The 19,669-nt window shown below is 37.5% G+C and overlaps 1 protein-coding gene across 1 annotated transcript in view; it reads left to right on the top strand.

The window, feature by feature from the left end:
• akap6 (A kinase (PRKA) anchor protein 6) overlaps positions 1-19,669 on the top strand; it is a 371,391-nt gene that overhangs the window by 240,684 nt on the left and 111,038 nt on the right. Inside the window, 1 exon segment of the mRNA XM_030127062.1 lies at positions 16,857-16,987. Coding sequence (XP_029982922.1) covers positions 16,857-16,987 — 131 coding nt within the window.

Genomic DNA, 19,669 nt, shown 5'->3' with positions numbered 1-19,669 from the left:
TATTTATTTTTATTCAACATTTTTTTTAATTAAATAATGTTCATTCCTTTGTTGAGATTGAACTAAAATAATGTTCTGATGTTAGTTCTGAACTAATAGAATATGAACATTTGAACAGGATCTTAAACTGTAATGTCTGTCAAACAGAATTTCAGTTTGAACACAGGAACGTTTTGTGCTATAGCATTAGATCCTGTTGTGATCAAATAAAAATGTGTTTAGTATTTGTGCAGATTTATGGTGTTATTCAATTCTTCAAGGAAATAATCATTAAAAAAAAAAAGAGAAACAAACAAAAAATTGCCTTTTTAACGGTATGGTTATATATCATGATATATTGTATCATGATCCTAGTGTTGTGATTTGTATCGTAACGCCAGATTCTTGCCGATACACAGCCCTAGTACCACTAGGAACCATGGGGGGCAGTGTTGAGATTTAAAGGAAATAAGTTTGAGAAATAATGAAAGTTTTGATGAGAAACGACTGACATATTTACAACAACGAACCCTTCAGTTTAAACATGAGTAAAACCTCCGCTGTCCATGATGTGTTTGTTTCTGTCCGATGGACGGACGGACGAATGGACAGACAGACAGCGGGCTGAAGGAGGATAGATGAGTGGAGAAGAGCAGAGGCAGATGATGGAGCCAATCAATATTTCTATCATTCTAATTAAAGCGTCTCAGTGGAATAAATCCATGTAATTATCAGTAAATGAAATACAAGGTCACTCCACCTGACGGAGGAAACAAGTGCATCCCTCCGACCGTGGACGGAATCTGATGAAGCCTGAGACGCACAAACACCAATGAGTGATTAAAACCACAGCCTCTAATCCTGACTTTAATCCTGAGATCAGCATAAAACCGGCTCTAAACCCTTAAACCACAATGGGATGGATTTAACTTTTACACCCAGTTGGTTTTTATTATTATTATTATTATTATTATTATTATTATTATTATTATTATTAACTCACCGTCATGAGTCTTGGTCGTCTCTGAAACTACTGTTGTGTTTCATTTCTATTTTTTTCTTCCTTAAAATGATGTCTGCAAAGTTTGGAAAATGTTGCATTTTTGACAAATTTTTACAATATTAAAAATGTGGTAGATGTGTGACTTCCTCCTCCTCTTCATCTTCCTCTTTCTCCTTTTCATCTTCCTCCTCCTCTACCTTCGTCTCCTCTTACTTCTCCTTGTCCTCCTCCTCCTCATCTTTCTCCTCTTACTTCTTCTCTTCCTCCTCCTCTTACTTCTTCTCCTCTTCCTCCTTTTCCTTCTCCTCCTCTTTCTCTTCCTCTTCCTCATCTTCCTCCTCCTCCTCTTCCTTCTCCTCCTCTTCCTCTTCTCCTCTTCCTCCTCAGTATGTTTTCAGTTTCATTCTAATCTAGTAAACTTTCGTTGTGACCTTGTCCGTCATCCTCCATCTTTCATCCAATCAGATCTGTTTCCAGCTGCACAGAGCCATGTTTTTAACCAATAAGCTGTGTCGTTGTGTCCGTATGTGTGTGTTTGCGTCTGTGTGTGTGTGTGAGTCTCTGTTTGTGTGTGTGTGTTTCTGTTTGTGTGCGACCAGGGAATGGAGAGATCTTTATTGATTTTTCAGGTGATTATCATTTTCTCTGCTCCCTCTTTGGGCTGGTTGACGTTTTTTTTTTTTTTTTTTTCTTAATAGTGTTTTAGGTCTGCACCACTAGAGCATGCTGGGAGATCAGCTAATTTAGAGACGTGTCAAGTGTGTGTGTATGTGTGTGTGCGCGCATTTGTGTGTCCGCGATGGTTTGCCGCTGCTGACTCCGTAAACACAAAAGACAACAATGCGATGTTCAAAGCTAAAAAAAACTGGGCCGTGTACGACTTCTGCCCATGTGCCCTTGAGCAGGTCAAGGAGTTTGGGTTTTAACCGACTGTCGGAACAAAACTCGGACAGAAGGAGTTAAATAATCATGATTTTAGGAAGGTGGAACATGGAAATCAAACGCAGACACAATATAGTGACAACAGAAGAAATGACGATTTATTCCATTTAAGCCAAAAACATCCACTGATCTAAAATATTTAAGAACGTTTGATCCAATAGTTCTATCATGACAGTGAAATAATTCAAGTAAAATGCAGTTTCCCTGCAGCGCATGTCTTATTAGAACGCATCCATATTGTCTCTGTTAAACAGGAAAACTCCAGTATCTTCTACAACATCAGTTCAACAGTAAAACTCCTGTAGTTTAACCAACGACAGCGGTTGTAGGCGGTTGTTCTTATGTGGAATTAATGATATATTTGGCTGAAAATGTCATGTTTTCTTTGTACAAAAGGTACAAAATAACGAATAACATGAAAAAAAAGCAAAAAATTTACTAAAATGTCATGTTTTTTTGTACAAAATAATGAATAACACGGAAAAAAAAGCAAAAAATTAACTAAAATGTCATGTTTACTTTGTACAAAATTTACAAATAACGAATAACGTGGAAAAATAAGCAAAAATTTACTAAAATGTCATGTTTACTTTATACAAAATTTACAAAATAACAAGAAAAAAAAGCAAAAAATTAACTTAAATGTCATGTTTACTTTGTAAAAAATTTTAAAAAATAAAAATAACGAATAACATGAAAAATAAACAAAAAAAATAACTAAAATGTCATTTTTATTTTGTACAAAATAACAAATTACATGAAAAATAAGCCAAAAAGAAATTAAAATGTCATGTTTATTTTGTACAGAATTTACAAAATAACAAATAACATGAACAACAAGAAAAGCACTCGGAGAGTGCAGACCTCTGCCAAGACAGATCTGCCCCCCCCGCCCCCCCCCCAATCACCACCAAAATTTAATCATTTCTTCCTCGTGCCAGTATCAACATTTCCTGAAAATTTAATGAAAATCCATCCTTAACTTTTTGAGTTACCTTGCTAACAAACAAACAAACACACAAACACACAAAGCAAAGTGATCACAATACCTCCTGGCAGAGGTAATAAGCAAAAAATTAACTAAAATGTCATGTTTACTTTGTACAAAATTTACAAAATAACAAATAACATGAAAAATAAACAAAAAAACCCTAAAATGTCATGTTTACTTTGTACAAATGTACAATGTACAATTTACAAAATAACCAATAACATGAAAAAAATAAGCAAAAAATTAACTAAAATGTCACGTTTTCTTCAAATTTACAAAATAACGAATAACATGAAAAATAAGCCAAAAATTAACTAAAATGTCCTGACCTTTTGTACTTTGTACAAAATTTACAAAATAACGAATAACATGAAAAATAAACAGAACAATAACTAAAATGTCATGATTAATTTGTACAAAATAATAAATAACATGAAAAATAAGCAAAAAATTAACTAAAAGATCATATTTACTTTGTACAAAATTTACAAAATAATGAATAACATGAAAAATCAGCAAAAAATTAACTAAATGAAAAAACATCTGTTGTAAGAGCAAAAACTTGTCATTGAAAAACCAGAGTTTTGTTGAAATTGTCGTTTTTTCCATTAGGTTAAAAGTTTGAGGGTCAATGGAAAAGTTAGACTTCAGTCGATCTTGTTCTCATTTCATGTTGTTTTGTGGAAATGAAACTGGAGTCCAGACATTTCCTGAAGGAATCAATGCCGCAGGCGTCTGTTTTTAGCTCCGCCCACATGGATCCTCGGTGTCGGACTCTAAATTCACCCGTGACGACGTCAGGCGAGCGTCGTGTTTCCCGTCGTGTGTGAGTCAGTTTTACAGTGAGATGAAGACGTCGGTGGGGCGCTGGGGGCAGGTGTTCCAGCAGCTCCATTAATACAGCTAATTAACATTAGCCACTCTGCTAATTAACATGCAAACTAATTAAGAAATAATTAACAGACATAAAAATCTGATATTAATGACAAGGAGAGGGAGATGAGGCGGAGGCGGAGTCTCAGACTGACAGACGATCTGGAGGTCGTACAGGGAATTATGGGAGGAGGTGAAAATGTGCGTGGAGACCCAGAAGGGGGACGCATGTGGACCAAGAGGGGAAGTACATGGACCAAGAGGGGGACTCGCGTGGACGAAGGGGGACGCGCATGGACGAGGAGGGGACGCACTTTGATGAAGAGGGGACGAATTTGGACGAAGGGTGGGCACACATGGATGAAGAGGGGACACAATTTGACTAAAGGGGAACACACATGGACAAAGGGGGGACGCACTTGGACGATGGGGGGGAGACGTCTATATTTGAACAGGTTCTGTCCTTTTCTTATCTTCTTTAGAACTCACTAAACTTCCAGAACAGACTCGTGTGTGACTAAATATTCAAATGTACGTTCAGTTTTAGTGTCATTTAAACGTGCACTAGTTTAAAGTCAGTCAGTAACTTCATATGAAACGTACAGTGAACAAGAAAAGCACTCGGAGAGCACAGACCTCCGCCACGGCAGATGAGTGGGCCCCCATGGCCCCCCGACCCCCCCGATCACTGCCAAAATGTAATCATTTCTTCCTTGTGCCAGTATCAACATTTCCTGAAAATTTCATGGAAATCCGTCCATAACTTTTTGAGTTGCTAACAAACAAACAAACAAACAAACAAACACACAAACAAACATGCACACACGCAAACGCACAAAGCAAAGCGATCACAACACCTCCTGGTGGAGGTAATAAACTGAAGTAAAACAGTAACAAAGTGGACGTTAAAGGAAAACTCACAGCTGCTGTTTTTAACCCGTCCACATAAAGAACTGATTTTACTGTGAGGTTTTGGAAGTACACATATTTAATCCCTTTATCAAACTGATAAACATTTTTTAATCATCATTTTATTTTATAGTCAGTGTTTGACTTTATCACATAAATAATTCTCTTCTTTGTCTTTTTTATGCTTGTTTTACATCATTTCCATCCTTTGTTCATTTTTCATTAGCTCACCGGCTGACAGGCTGTAAGCTGTTGTCATCATGTGGCGGTGTCGTTGTCGTCTGTTACAAAACTTTCAATCGTCTTCTTCTCCGAAACTGCAATTCCGATTGACTTCAAACTTGGTATACAGCTTCTGTATGATGATGTCAACGAAAGTTGGAGAAATTATTTTGATCTGGATCTGATTCTGGATTTGGTGCGACTTTGAATAATTTCCCCATTATAACAGATAGGAAGTGGATTGATCCAGTAAATCAGTATCAATGATATCAAGTTGGAATTTGAATTTTTTCCAGATCTGATTGGAATATGACCAAAACATGGGCTATTTCTGTAATATGATAAATACACAGAACTGGGTGATAATAAATGGCATCTGGATACATTTCCCAAAGTTTTTCATTTGGCCGGTAAGCTGCAGGGCCACTGGTCCTGTTTTTGTAAAAGTATTTCATGGCTTAGATCTGATTCTTTGCTGCATAAAGCTTCAGTTTTTCTTGAGACTCTATCTGATGAAAAGTACAAAGTATTATGAACAATATCTTTACATATATAGAGGAAAAAAAAAACCTTATTGTGTTTGTGTTTTTTCTTTTTCTTCCATCTCTTGTTGGAATTTTTGACTTTTTCTTCTTTTAAATTAAACTTTCAAGTTCATGAGCACGATGTCATTGGATGTTATTGGATGTCAGGAGGAGGGGGGCGGGGCTTAAGATAATCTTAGGCAAAAACATCTTGAAAACACAACAGCCTGTGGAAAACACACACACAAACACACATTTAAATGTGTTCCTTGGTTCCAAAACTCCAGATGGTTCTTTTATTTTTGTGGCGGGTTTTTAGAACTCGTATTTATATATTACATACTCGTATTTATAGATTATTTCTATAGTTTTACTGTGTGTGTGTGTGTGTGTGTGTGTGTGTCAGTGTGTGTACAGTATGTGTGTGTCTGTTTGTGTGTGTGAGTTTTTTGTGTCAGTGTGTGTGTCTCTTTGTGTGTCTGTGTGTGTGTGTCTTTCTGTGTCAGTGTGTATGTGTGTGTCTCTGTGCATGTGTGTGTGCGTTTATGTGTGTCAGTGTGTGTTTGTGTGCATTTGTGTGTTTGTGTGTGCATTTGTGTGTGTTTGTGTGTGTGTGTTTGTGTGTCTTTGTGTGTGTGTCTTTTTGTGTGTGTGTGTGTGTATGTGTGTGTGTGTGTCTGTGTGTGTGTTCATTGGTTTTCTTGTATCACTGGCAATTATTTATTTCACCCTCGAAGATGAAAGAGCGGCGTTCATTCAACTGCTTCACACAAATCAACCTGTATTACAGTATCGACATGCACAGGTGTGTGTGTGTGTGTGTGCATGCGTGTGTATGTGTGTGCGTGTGTGTGTGTGTGTGTGTGTGTGTGTGTGCACTGGCAGCTGGATGCAGTCGTCTCATATCCATTATCGATCGTGTATTATTACCCACTGCTCCACTCTATCAAGACAAAAACACCCTGTTATTGGAATATCTCACCTCCAGTATTGACCCACATCATACACAGACACACACAGACACACACAGACACACACACAGACACACACAGACACACACAGACACACACACAGACACACACAGACACACAAACGTTGCAAGAAATTAACATCAAATGTGTCGACGCTTGGTTGATGTTTCACTTATTAAACCTTTTCTGGGCTTGAACTTTGTGTTAAAGTGAATCTAATGTCAAGGAACAAAGCTGTTCACGGTTTGAGCTCATGTTTAAGACGCTCCGACGACGATAAACCCATGTGACTCACAGGTTTAGAAACAGGAAGAACCGATCCGAGACGTATACAGCTGGGATTCAACTATAGATGTATGTGACTATTAGGACTGTGTATTGGCAAGAATGTGGCAATACAATACAAATCACAATACTAGGACCACAGTACCATATATCGTGATATATCACAATACTGTTAAGGGATGTTAAGAGATTATTTCCTGGAAAAATTGAATTATACCAGAAATATGCACAAATACTGAACATATTTTTATTTGTTCAGAACATGATTTAATACTATATCACAAAACTTTCCTCTGTAAAAACTAACATTTTTTTTTACAGATAAATAAAAATAAAATTACAAGCACAAAACACACACACACAAAAAATAAAATTATGTTTTACAGATATTAGTTTCAGATCCTGCTCAAATGTTCATATTCTATTAGTTGTGAATAGAATGTATTGTGTTCAGTCCCTGAATCATCCAACATCAGAACAGTATTTTAATGCAAGGAACTACCATCTGCCTCTCAGGCAGTAGAAAGTGCTTTTAGGATGATTGAAATAACCATTATTTAACAAAACAGTGTTATCAGTTTAAAAAATATATATACAAGCATGACCTGCAGTATCACAATATTACTTTTCTATCATACAAACAACAGAGTAAAACATCCATTTGAATATAGAAATAAAAGAGCAAATAAAAAATAAAAAAAAAAACAAAAACATGAACCTCTGCCATATCTGCATTTAAATAAATACCTAAAAATATCAATACAGTACTTTTTAATGAAATGAAATATTGTGATATATTGCGGAAGCGATATTTTCTTACATCCCTAATAACTATACATATATATGTGTATCTGAACCACAATGAGAAGATCTGAGTTTGTCTGAAGATGGAAGAAAAAAGTAGAAAAATGACAAATTACCAAGAGAACAGCTTCTACGTATATAAGTTGATTCATGTTTTTACAGTGAAGCTTCTTTAACGTCCTGTTTCCATGGCTGAGCATTGGCTGAGGGGGAGGGGCTGAAGTGGGCGGGGCTTAGAGCAGCAGCGTGCAGTCAGTCAGAAAGAGATGGAAGTTTTAGTGGGGAATTCTTTTAATAATTGCATATAATAAATGTAATAAATGCATGTGTAACTATATATACTATAATTTCTCCAAACTTTATTTACATAATGCCGAATACAAAATAGATCAACAGCGGTCAACAACAGTAATAAACATAACATGAAATGCATAACGCTTGAGGCAAGGCAGGAAGAAATTAAATAATATAAATACATAAATACGTAAGTAAATTAAGTAAATAAATAAAAACAAAGTGAAAGAATAAACAAGAAAAAAGGAGGTAATCTAAGTTTAAAAAAAGAAAAAAATACAATATAAATTTGTTACATAAGGCTTTAGTTTTCACAGCTTTAGAGTTAGTGCAAAAGTTAAGAGTGTCCAAGTAGGATTTTAAGTTGGATTTAACGACCACATAGTTGGGTTTTCTGATCGGCAAATTTGCTAGCATGTGTCTGAAATTTTGCTAATAATGAAATTAGATTAACAACAAACAATTTCTTAAGAGGCAGATTATTCATAAAGTAACCAAATAAAATATATTCAATTTTGAAGTTTCGAGTAATATCCAGTTTTCTGTTAAAAAAAAAAAAAAAAAAACTGATATCACACCAAAAAATTTGACTGAATGCACAAAACAGATGAGCTAATGTTTCATCAGCATTATGACAAAATGAACAAAAGGGGTCACAAATATATATCCAAATCTACATGCAGAGAGCTAGCCAAAGCATCATATTTAACCCTTTTAAGACCGTTGTGTCACCAAGGACACATTTTACATTTTACAACTTTGAAATGACTGGAACTCCTGAACGCTACAGACAGGATCCAGCCGTCATCTTTCATCTCAGAGCGCGTTCTTTCTGTCGGTCTAGAACAGATTAGGGTAGAGGTCTGCATTGGCTGAGGGGGAGGGGTGGAAGTGGGCGGGGCTTAGAGCAGCAGAGTGCAGTCAGTGAGAGAGACATGGGAGATTTTTATGACTTTTAGCAGCGTTTTATTGTGGTTTTACTGGTGAATTCTGTAAATAATTGTATATAATAGAGGTAGTGCTGTTTTGGTGTGTTCTACTAATGGGGATTGACAAGTTTTTGCTAAGTTTTGCAGTTTTTTCACTATTTTTCTCTATTTTTTTAGATTGATAGTTGTATTTTATCTATCTATCTATCTATCTATCTATCTATCTATCTATCTATCTATCTATATATATATATATATATATATATATATATATATATATATATATATATATATATATGTATGCAAACAGGATGAAAATGACCAGAAAAAAAGTAAAAATAAGAAGAACATGGACTCATAATGATCTAGGCAAACTCAAATGAATGAACACATGAAAAACAGTTGAAAGTTTTTTTCTGTAATCTCATAACATTTATTATGAACATTTACAGTTGTTTTTCATGATAAATATGATAAAATTGAAGTCTTGTTTTTGTTTTTTGTTTTTTTTACTATAGCACACTGTTTTAAAGCATTTATTCCATATAATATAAATAATGAATTGACAGATATTGAAAGTTAAGTAAAAAAAAAGTGTAAAAGAATTGGCAAAAATTTATTGACAATTAACAATTTATTGACACTTTGATTCCAAAAACATCGTAAATAAACCCAGGTCTGTTCTAATGGTCCTTAAAGGGTTAAACAACAAACACATGTTGTAATTATTTCATTTATCCTTTTGTTCGCCTACTTTTTCTGAACATTTTTCCCATGAACCTCTGGTAGAAGCTGCTGTTTTTGTGCCTGTTGTGGCGGCTGATGTAGAATCACTGCAGACACGGTTTTTGTTTTGTTCAGTTTCTGTGACTTTGCTGAAATGCGGACGGTTGCTGCGGTTACCATTCGAACCCGCCGCCGAACGTCGGCATCGTGGGAAAGGTCGCCTCCTCTGAGATAATACCTGAAGTGTTCTCAGAGTCGGCGTTCAGATGTTTGTCAGATTAAAGCGTCGATGCTGAGGCTTCGCCACCACTGCTAAAAGACTGCAGCTGTTTGTCACCGCTGCTTCACAGGTGACGCCACACAAAACCTCTGCAGATCGCATGGTTTCCACCTGGAGCTGCTGTAAACACTGATCCTCTGTGATTGATCCGCGGACTGATGCGTGTGTGTTTATTAACAGACGTGTGTTTCTTAACGAATGGCAGCAGACGGTGTGTTTTCGGATCCCGCGGCGTGTTTGTATGCTGCCTCCGCTCGCCACTCACCGCTAACACACTGTTTGATTGGCAGTTATAGCCCCGGGAAAACCCCAGGAGACACACACATACACACACACATACACACACATATATACACACACATATGTACACACTTCTATACAGTTACACATCAGGACGCGGGTACATGCTCACATGCAGGGAGTCCAGACACATTTTCACAGCAGCACATGTTCACCAGACAACACACACACACACACACACACACACACACACACACACACACGTATCTGTGACACTTGAAAAGAACATGTACACACATACACACTCCTCCGGGAATGAGATGAGCTCCTGAAGGTTCCCATGGATTGTGGGTAAATTGGCCCCGCCATGTAAACAAAAAGCTGAAAATGACTTGATTGTGTACGAGCACAAACATTCAGATACAACAGTAAAACTCACACCACATGAATGACAAAACTGAAATGGAAACTTCACTCAATGAAGCTGAAGAAGCTGAAAGAAGAAATAATGTTCGAGTGAAAAATTAAAGCTGAAGGAGGAGCCGAAGTAACATAAAAGTGAAGAAAATGAAAAAGGAAAGAAGAGCAGAAGAGGGACAGTTTGAAGGTTTGTGGTAACTAGGGCTGTTAGAAAATATCGGTTCTGCAATATATTGTGGTATTTCATTTCACAATACTGTATCCATATGAAAAAGTACTGTATTGATATTTTTAGGTATTTATTCAAATGCAGATATTGTGGAGGTTCATTTTAGTTTTTCTTTTTTGGTTATATCTTATTTATTATTATTTAACACTTTTATTAAATAATGTTCGTTCCTTTGTTGGGATTGAACTAAAATAATGTTCTGATGTTCTGAACTAATAGAATGTGAACATTTGAACAGGATCTGAAACTGTAATGTCTGTAAAACAGAATTTCAGTTTGAACATAGGAACATTTTGTGATGTAGAATTAGATCCTGTTCTGATCACATAAAAATGTGTTTAGTATTTGTGCAGATTTCTGGTGTAATCAATTATTCAAGGAAATAATCATTTTGTAAAAAAGAACCAAACAAAAAACAGCCTTTTTAACAGTATCGTGATAGATCATATCATGATCCTAGTATTGTGATTTGTATCATATCACCAGATTCTTGCTGACACACAGCCCTAGCTGCTGAAACTCTACTGAACTGTGGTTGAATTTAGAGCAGAACAGTTTAAACTAAGGCAGACTGAGGTAGTAAATATGGGCGTGTCTATTTCCACACAGCCAATCAGATGTGATCATTTGACACCCTATGTGTCTATTATTAGTCTCAGGTGTTCTAAAAAGTTAGTTTCGTACCCATAGTTTTTATTTGACATTACAGACATCCATTTTATTTGAATTTACCAGTGATTTAACATTTATTTAATCATTAAATATAAATAAAACTGAATTCAATGAAATTGGATCAGATGCATCAGTTGAACTGAGACTTTTACACAGTTCTGTTTAATTATATCCAATAATGGCTAGAGCGGATGGACTTTAATCTAAACCTCAGATTTTAAACTCATATGTTAAACATATTAACCCTCTGGTGTCCAGGTGAGCTTATTATACACACTTTACACTTCATGTTTTTAAAAGTCAGATTATTTTTCAATATTTGTTTTGTATCCGAATTCAAAACTTATTCATTTTTGTCTGATTTTTAAAATTCTGATCCATCCACTAAAATCATCCCATTGTAAACAGTGTTAAATTCCTACACATACATTATGTAGTATTTGGTATTTTTGTTTATTTATGAAATACAAACAAATGTAAAATAGTTAAAAACAAACTGTAAAACAAAAAGTTTTTTTTGTTTTGCATCAAAAAATATGGTATATGGAAAGAGTAAAAAAAAAACCTATGTAGTATATTGGAAAAAAAGGTTTTTGTGGGTTTTTTCCATCAATAATATGGTTTGTCTACATTACAAACATAGCGTTCAAAGGATTAAAATTATGACAGTTATTGAAAATGTGTTTATGGTTCAAGTTGATGAAATATAAAAAAAAAAAAAAAGCTAAATAAAAAATTAAATTAAATTAGAAAACAAACTATGAAAAACATTTTGACAGTAGAACAGTACCGTGCATGTTATGGTCTGTAGGTGATTAAAGGACGTCTATGTTTGGACACCAGAGGGTTAAAACCACATGTCCTGTTCATGTTCTCCAGTTTAAACGTGTGTTGGCTTCAGCACCACGGACAGCACCTCTGACCTGCACATTCACTAAAACGGACAAAAAACGAGTGAATTTGGATCTGAAACAGTCCGATTATTGGACGGGAGTCACATGACTGAAGACGGTGACCTCAGCCTGACTCTAACCTCAACCTAAACCCACCCCTGAGCCTTCAAACACATGTTCAGATTCCTCCAACGCCTCCAGAAACACACCAGCACACGAGTCGAACTGAGCAGCTCCGTTTGTCCACGGAGTGGAGTTTGGACTGGGACAGATGGAGCCACGAGTCGAGTCTGAACAGAAATAATTTGTGACAGAAATCCTTGAAGATCCTTCAGTCTGGGAAGTCGACCAGCTCATCACGGTGAATGTGTGTGTGTCCTTAAGGCGTCCAAGGGAAATGACTCCAGCGTGTGTGTGTGTGTGTGTGTGTGTGTGTGTGTGCGTGTGTGTGTGTGTTCCATTAAGGCTCCTCTCAGCTGTTAGCCACCAAAAAGCCAATTACAACCCTCAGATTGTGTTTCCTGTTTGCTCTGAACTTCACAGACTCATGTGAGCTGATTTTCAGCGTCACTCACTCATTTACTGACTTTATGACTGAAGTCGACGCTCACACAACAAACAGCAGTTAGAGCGCCTCCATGTGGTCCTATGTTTACATGTGCATTGTCCGCCCATAGACATCCTTTAACCTCCTACAGCCCATAATATGCACAGTTTCGTACTAGTGTTGAAATGTTTTTCATCCAGTTTGTTTTGAATGTTTTTATCTTTTTTTATTTAATTTTTTTTTATTTTTTTATTTTTTTTCATCCACTTGAACCATAAACAGAAATACCAAATACTCAACAACTGCCATTCTTTAACCCTTTAAATGATATGTTTGTAATGGAAACACAATTTTTCCCCAAAATATTACATAAAAATTTGATTTTTTTTCATCCTGTCATATTAATAATTATCAATTATTAGTTGATTAACACCAACATTGGTTCATATACATTATAAATTTTTATTCCAGGTCAAATGTTAAATGCTGAAATTCTTTTTTTTTTTTTTTGTTTAAACAATTTTTTTTTTTTTTTTATAGTTTGTTTTTAACTATTTTATATTTTTTTGTATTTCATCAACTTGAGCCATAAAAAAAATACTCACAACTGTCATATTTCAGCCCTTTAATTGACATGTTTTTAATGGAAACAAACATTATTATTATTATTTTGACGCAAAGAACACAATTTTTTTTTTCAATATATTACATAAAAATTGTATTTATTTTTTTGTATTTTTTCATCCTGTCATATGTCAATTATTAATTAAGACCAAAACATTGGTTAATACACATTATTATTTTTTGTTCTACGTCAAATGTTAAATGATAAAATTCTTTTTTTTTTTTTTTTCACAAAACAAACAAAAAAGGTTTTTTTGGTTTTTTTTATTATTTTTTTTTAAATTATTTTAATTTTTTTTTTTTTTTTTTATTTCCTCAACTTGAGCCATAAACAAAAATACCAAATACTACATAAAAAATGTATTAGTTATTTATTTATTAGTTCCTCCTGTCATCTGTCAGTGATTCACACCGACACTGGTCCATATTATTATTATTTTTGGTTCTAGGTCAAATGTTAAATGTTCAGTGTGTCAGTGTGTATTTTGTACTCACTTGGTAGAAGGGTGTTAGTGTAGGAATTTAACACTGTTTATTATGGGATGGTTTTAGTGGATGAATCAGAATTTAAACAATCAGACAAAAAAATGAACAACTTTTGAATTCTGACATAAAACAAATTTTGAAAAATAATATGACTTTATAAAATTAAGTGGAAAGTGTGTTTAATAGACTCACTTGGACACCAGAGGGTTAATAATCCAATCTAAATGTAATTATAAACCAGATTAAAAAATAACAGAACTGACAAAAGCCCTTTAAAAAACCCTAATAAAATAATAAAAACACAGTAAAACAAAATCAAATAACCAGTTTTATTCCAAATTGAGCTGCTCTGTTAATCAAATCACAAAAATGTGAATAAATGATCATAAAAAGCTAAGATTTAGGAGGATTACGTTTGATTTCATGCAGAAACTGAAAAAAAAAACAATCCTAAAAAACATAATTCAACAGAACGTCTGTTACACAGTGATATTTTAGATTCAGCAAAAAGAGGAACATGTAAAATAATGGAATTAAAGCTGCAATTTATTACAGAATAACAGGAGACAAAGACACAGTTCACCCACATTTTCCTTTTTAATCAAAGTTGCAAAATTACCATCAATAATTTTTTAACATGAAAATCTGATGAATATATATATATATATATATATATATATATATATATATATATATATATATATATGTATATATGTATATATACTTTTTTTTTTAAATTTTTATTCTGCGTTTCTGTATAAAAGTTTAGTTTTTCTTGTGTGTTTTTTCTTGTGGATTTAAGGCCTGTAATCGGACTCTTTTAGACAATAATTGAATTGAGAGTTCTGAGCGGTCACGCCTTGAATCTCCACAACTTCCATGTTTTCGCTCGGTCAGATAATGAACGCTAATGAAAGCGTCTGATTGGCCGACTCCCTCCCGACGCCGAAAACCGGGCGACGGCGAATGAATGAAAGCGCAGAGACATTTAGACAAAGTGAGGGAAATTGTCTCCGAGAGCTTCCAGTTAGTTTCATTTGTGTAATCTGAGCGCACACAAACAGAGCGCCGCCTCACGCACACACCCGGCGGCGGCAGCGGCGGCGTTGTTGTTGATTGTGTGTTGGCGGTTTGTTTATTAGCTCTGATTGAGCGGCTCTGCCTTCCACAGATTGGATGACCTTTCCAGATCCTTCCGCCGAGTCCGCTAAGTAGATCGGATGGCGAACGCGCCACGACGCCACGACACTTTATTCAGATTGTTACAGAATGAGGAAAAAGCAGGCGCTTGTGTGTGTGTGTGTGTGTGTATGTGTGTATGTGTCTGTTTGTACACACTCTGCCTTCATTGGTTCAATTGAAGCCTCATCTCCATATAGTTTGTATGCAATTACATGTGAGCGCCGCTGAGTGCTTCTATATGATTGTGTCTGGATACTGAGAGTGTGTGTGTGTGTGCGTGTGTGTGTGTGCGTGCGTGTGTGTGTGTGTGTGTGTGCGTGCATGCATGTGTGTGTGCACACTGAGGATAATTTGTGAGAAAGAGCAGCGATTCATGCTCGATGTGTGAACGTGTGTGTTTATTTTTGCAGAAGCGATTCAGAGTCGATTTGTGTAGAAGTGTGTGCGCGGCTTTATGGGGACATTTGTGCAGTCTGGATGGGTGTTTGTGGGTAATTTGTGCAAGAGAAAAGCGATTCCCGCTGTGTGTGTGTGTGTGTGTGTGTGTGTGTGTTTTCATGGGTAATTTGTGTTACAGCGATGTGTGTGTGTGAGGTATTTTGTCAATGTTATGCATATACATGTACATACCAGTGTGTGTGTGTGTGTGTGTGTGTGTGTGTGTGTGTGTTGATGAGTGTGGAGTGTGTTTCTAGTGGCTCGTTGGACGCCGGCAAGGCTTTAAAGGCCACGTCCGTCAAAGCAGAACACGGACGGGTCTCATTCATCTGCAATAAACAGCTAATCACACTCAGGGAGATGATCCCACTCAGACACACACGTCAACACACACACACACGCTTCTGTTTATGACACGAAACAGGTGGAATTAAAGGAAAACAGGGCAGTAAATAACCTGCAGAGGCTTGGACTCCAATCACACGTTAGCATCTTTGTTCTTCTGCAGGTTTAGTCACGAAATGTCATTAAAAGTTTTTAGCACGAAAACAGTAAAAGTCTGTCTTTACACGTTCACCCTTTAAAACCATCTGTATCACATGTGCTACGACAGGTTCAAAGACCTCTAAGGCTCCGCCCACACAGCAGGTCTTAATGCACAGTTCAGATTTTTGGGTGAAATCTAATTTTTTTGTGTGTCGGTTCATATTCCACATTAAATGCGACTTCTATCAGTTTTGAGTCTGGACTGAATGTGACCCTGAAGTGACCCATACACACTAAAGATGTCCTGATGAAATACGAGACCACGCAGACACACACTGCGTTTACAGAAGGAAATATGGAGGACCAACAACTGTGACGTTTGTTGCATTTCAATGACGTAAAGTTCGGATTAATACAACCTGGACGTTCAGACTGAAGTCACATTGGAAAATATGCGATACGGATCAGATTTAGGACCACATATGAAAGTGGTCTGGGTCAGATTTAGGACCACATATGAAAGTGGTCTGGGTCAGATTTAGGACCATATTTGAAAGTGGTCTGGGTCGGATTAGTGCTGTTCAAACTGTAACAGATCAGATACAGGACTGCTAAGGTAACAGTGCTAAGCTAACACCAAGCAGATCTAACAGTACAGGGGTTATTTCTACTGATAAAACTAACTAAACGACACAAACAATAACAAAAATAAAAGTCACATTGTAAAGATATAATAATATTGTCTTTTCTATTTTCTGGTTTAGAACAGTTCTTTAGAACAGTTTCAACTGAATGAATCTTGTTCTATCAATGCTAATCCATTGTTTCATGTTCCATTGAACTCACGGCTCAGGGTTGAACAGGTTTAAAGGCTGACGATGTGTGCGTTCCTCTGTTTGTCCTGTAGGTGGAGCTGATCTCCAGTCAGTTTGAAGGCCAGCGCGCCGCTTTGGAGCAGATGGCCATCAGACTGAGCAGCCTGCAGTACCCGACGTCCACCAGCAGGAGGCAGAACACCCCCCAGACCAAGAACAACAGGTAAATGACAACCAGGTTTACTACTGTTGGACCCATGTATCGAACTATTTGGAAAATCTGTGGATCATTGGTTCTTTTCATGTTTAACTGAGAAGTCACAATCGCAAAATGAAAAAAATGAGTCAGCAAATGGACCAAATGTGGGGTTTCACGTTGACATTTTTGATATCCGATTGACATATGAAAGCAGTCTGGGTCGGATTTGAAAAAATAGGAGTAGTGCTGTTCAAACTATCTCCAACAGATCGGACACAGGTCACATATGGGCACAAAACTCGGACTCGGGCCACATTGGCCTGCAGTCTGAACGTAGCCTTAAGGTGCAGACACACCAACCCGGTTTTCAGTGGTCGGACGTCGTCGGTCAGTCTGCTGAGGTCGGTGACATGAGTCTGTTTGGTGTGTTCCGTTCGATCGTCCATTGTTAATGTCGTCTCCAGTCTTTTCGGCCAATTCAACATGTGTAATTGTCCACTCCCCGTCGTTCAGTCGGATTGATCTGATTGGATGAGGGATAGCACTGGACAAGTGAATGAGTGAAGGAGAAGTTTCCATGTGAATCCAGCTCTGCCAAGGTACTGCACACTATTATTGTCTTCTAGAATAGTCCTTTCACTGCTCAGATCAGATCTGAATGAGTGACAGTCAGTGTTGACTATGGACTTTATTCATTCCATCAAGTCAGCACTGTTAGCATTGTTAGCATAGTGCGATTTCTCCTCAGTTTTCACCTGTGACATTTTTCTTCTTCCACCAGTAGAAGCCCTAGAGCTGACAACACCAGGATCTTCTTATTACGAACCATCTGTTCAACAAGTACAACAACACCAACCCTTCTGGACTACTGAACACTGACAACACCCACCCTTCTGGACTACTGAACACTGACAACAACACCAACTCTTCTGGACTACTGAACACTGACAACAACACCAACCCTTCTGGACTACTGAACACTGACAACACCAACCCTTCTGGACTACTGAACACTGACAACAACACCAACCCTTCTGGACTACTGAACACTGACAACAACACTAACTCTTCTGGACTACTGAACACTGACAACACCAACCCTTCTGGACTACTGAACACTGACAACAACACCAACCCTTCTGGACTACTGAACACTGACAACAACACCCACCCTTCTGGACTACTGAACACTGACAACAACACCCACCCTTCTGGACTACTGAACACTGACAACAACACCCACCCTTCTGGACTACTGAACACTGACAACACCAACCCTTCTGGACTACTGAACACTGACAACACCAACCCTTCTGGACTACTGAACACTGACAACAGCACCAACCCTTCTGGACTACTCAACACTGACAACACCAACCCTTCTGGACTACTGACCACTGACAACACCCACCCTTCTGGACTACTGAACACTGACAACAACACCAACCCTTCTGGACTACTGAACACTGACAACACCAACCCTTCTGGACTACTGAACACTGACAACAACACCAACCCTTCTGGACTACTGAACACTAACAACCACACCAACCCTTCTGGACTACTGAACACTGACAACAACACCAACCCTTCTGGACTACTGAACACTGACAACACCAACCCTTCTGGACTACTGAACACTGACAACAACACCAACCCTTCTGGACTACTGAACACTAACAACCACACCAACCCTTCTGGACTACTGAACACTGACAACAACACCAACCCTTCTGGACTACTGAACACTGACAACAACACCAACCCTTCTGGACTACTGAACACTGACAACACCAACCCTTCTGGACTACTGAACACTGACAACGACACCAACCCTTCTGGACTACTGAACACTGACAACACCAACCCTTCTGGACTACTGAACACTGACAACAACACCAACCCTTCTGGACTACTGAACACTAACAATCACACCAACCCTTCTGGACTACTGAACACTGACGATGACACCAACCCTTCTGGACTACTGAACACTGACAACACCAACCCTTCTGGACTACTGAACACTGACAACAACACCAACCCTTCTGGACTACTGAACACTAACAATCACACCAACCCTTCTGGACTACTGAACACTCTGACAACAATGACTGATGACAACAAGCTCAGGGTTTACAGAGATGTTCTGCTATTTTCCAGGTTTACGTCTCACGCAAGCACAAAAATTCGAGTCAGTAGTCAATTTAGTGTGTTCTTCACATTTTTTGACCGTGTCAGGGAAACGAGAGTCGACTGATGAGTCGGGCTAACTTTACTGGAGACAATCAGCAGTCGGGTTGGTGTGTCTTCACCTTTAGAAAAATTTAGTGACTTGACATTCTTAGAGACAAGTTCAGTGTAAGTCAATGGGAACCAGAGCTTTGTGGAGCAGCATCTAGTGGCCTTCAGTGGTACTACAACCTGTGGATAATACTGTCCAACCTGTGGACGCTGTCTCTCTGTTTTTTTTGTTTAACCTAAAACACTGTTTAAATGTGAAGTTGAGGACCTTCCCCTCAGACACGACGCACAAAAACACACAAAAACAAAGACAAAGCGTCGACACAACAGCGTAGCGTGTCTCACACACAGTGTCAGTGTCAGTATCTGCTTTGGACAGACTGTGCTCAGGCAGCAGCATTTGGTCACAGCCCCACGGCGTTTCATCTGAGCTTTGAGGAGCCTCAATGTGTGGTTATCACA

The sequence above is a fragment of the Sphaeramia orbicularis genome, chromosome 22 (assembly GCF_902148855.1).
Source record: "Sphaeramia orbicularis chromosome 22, fSphaOr1.1, whole genome shotgun sequence".
NCBI lineage: Eukaryota > Metazoa > Chordata > Actinopteri > Kurtiformes > Apogonidae > Sphaeramia > Sphaeramia orbicularis.
This window is presented reverse-complemented; position numbering and strand designations above follow the sequence as displayed.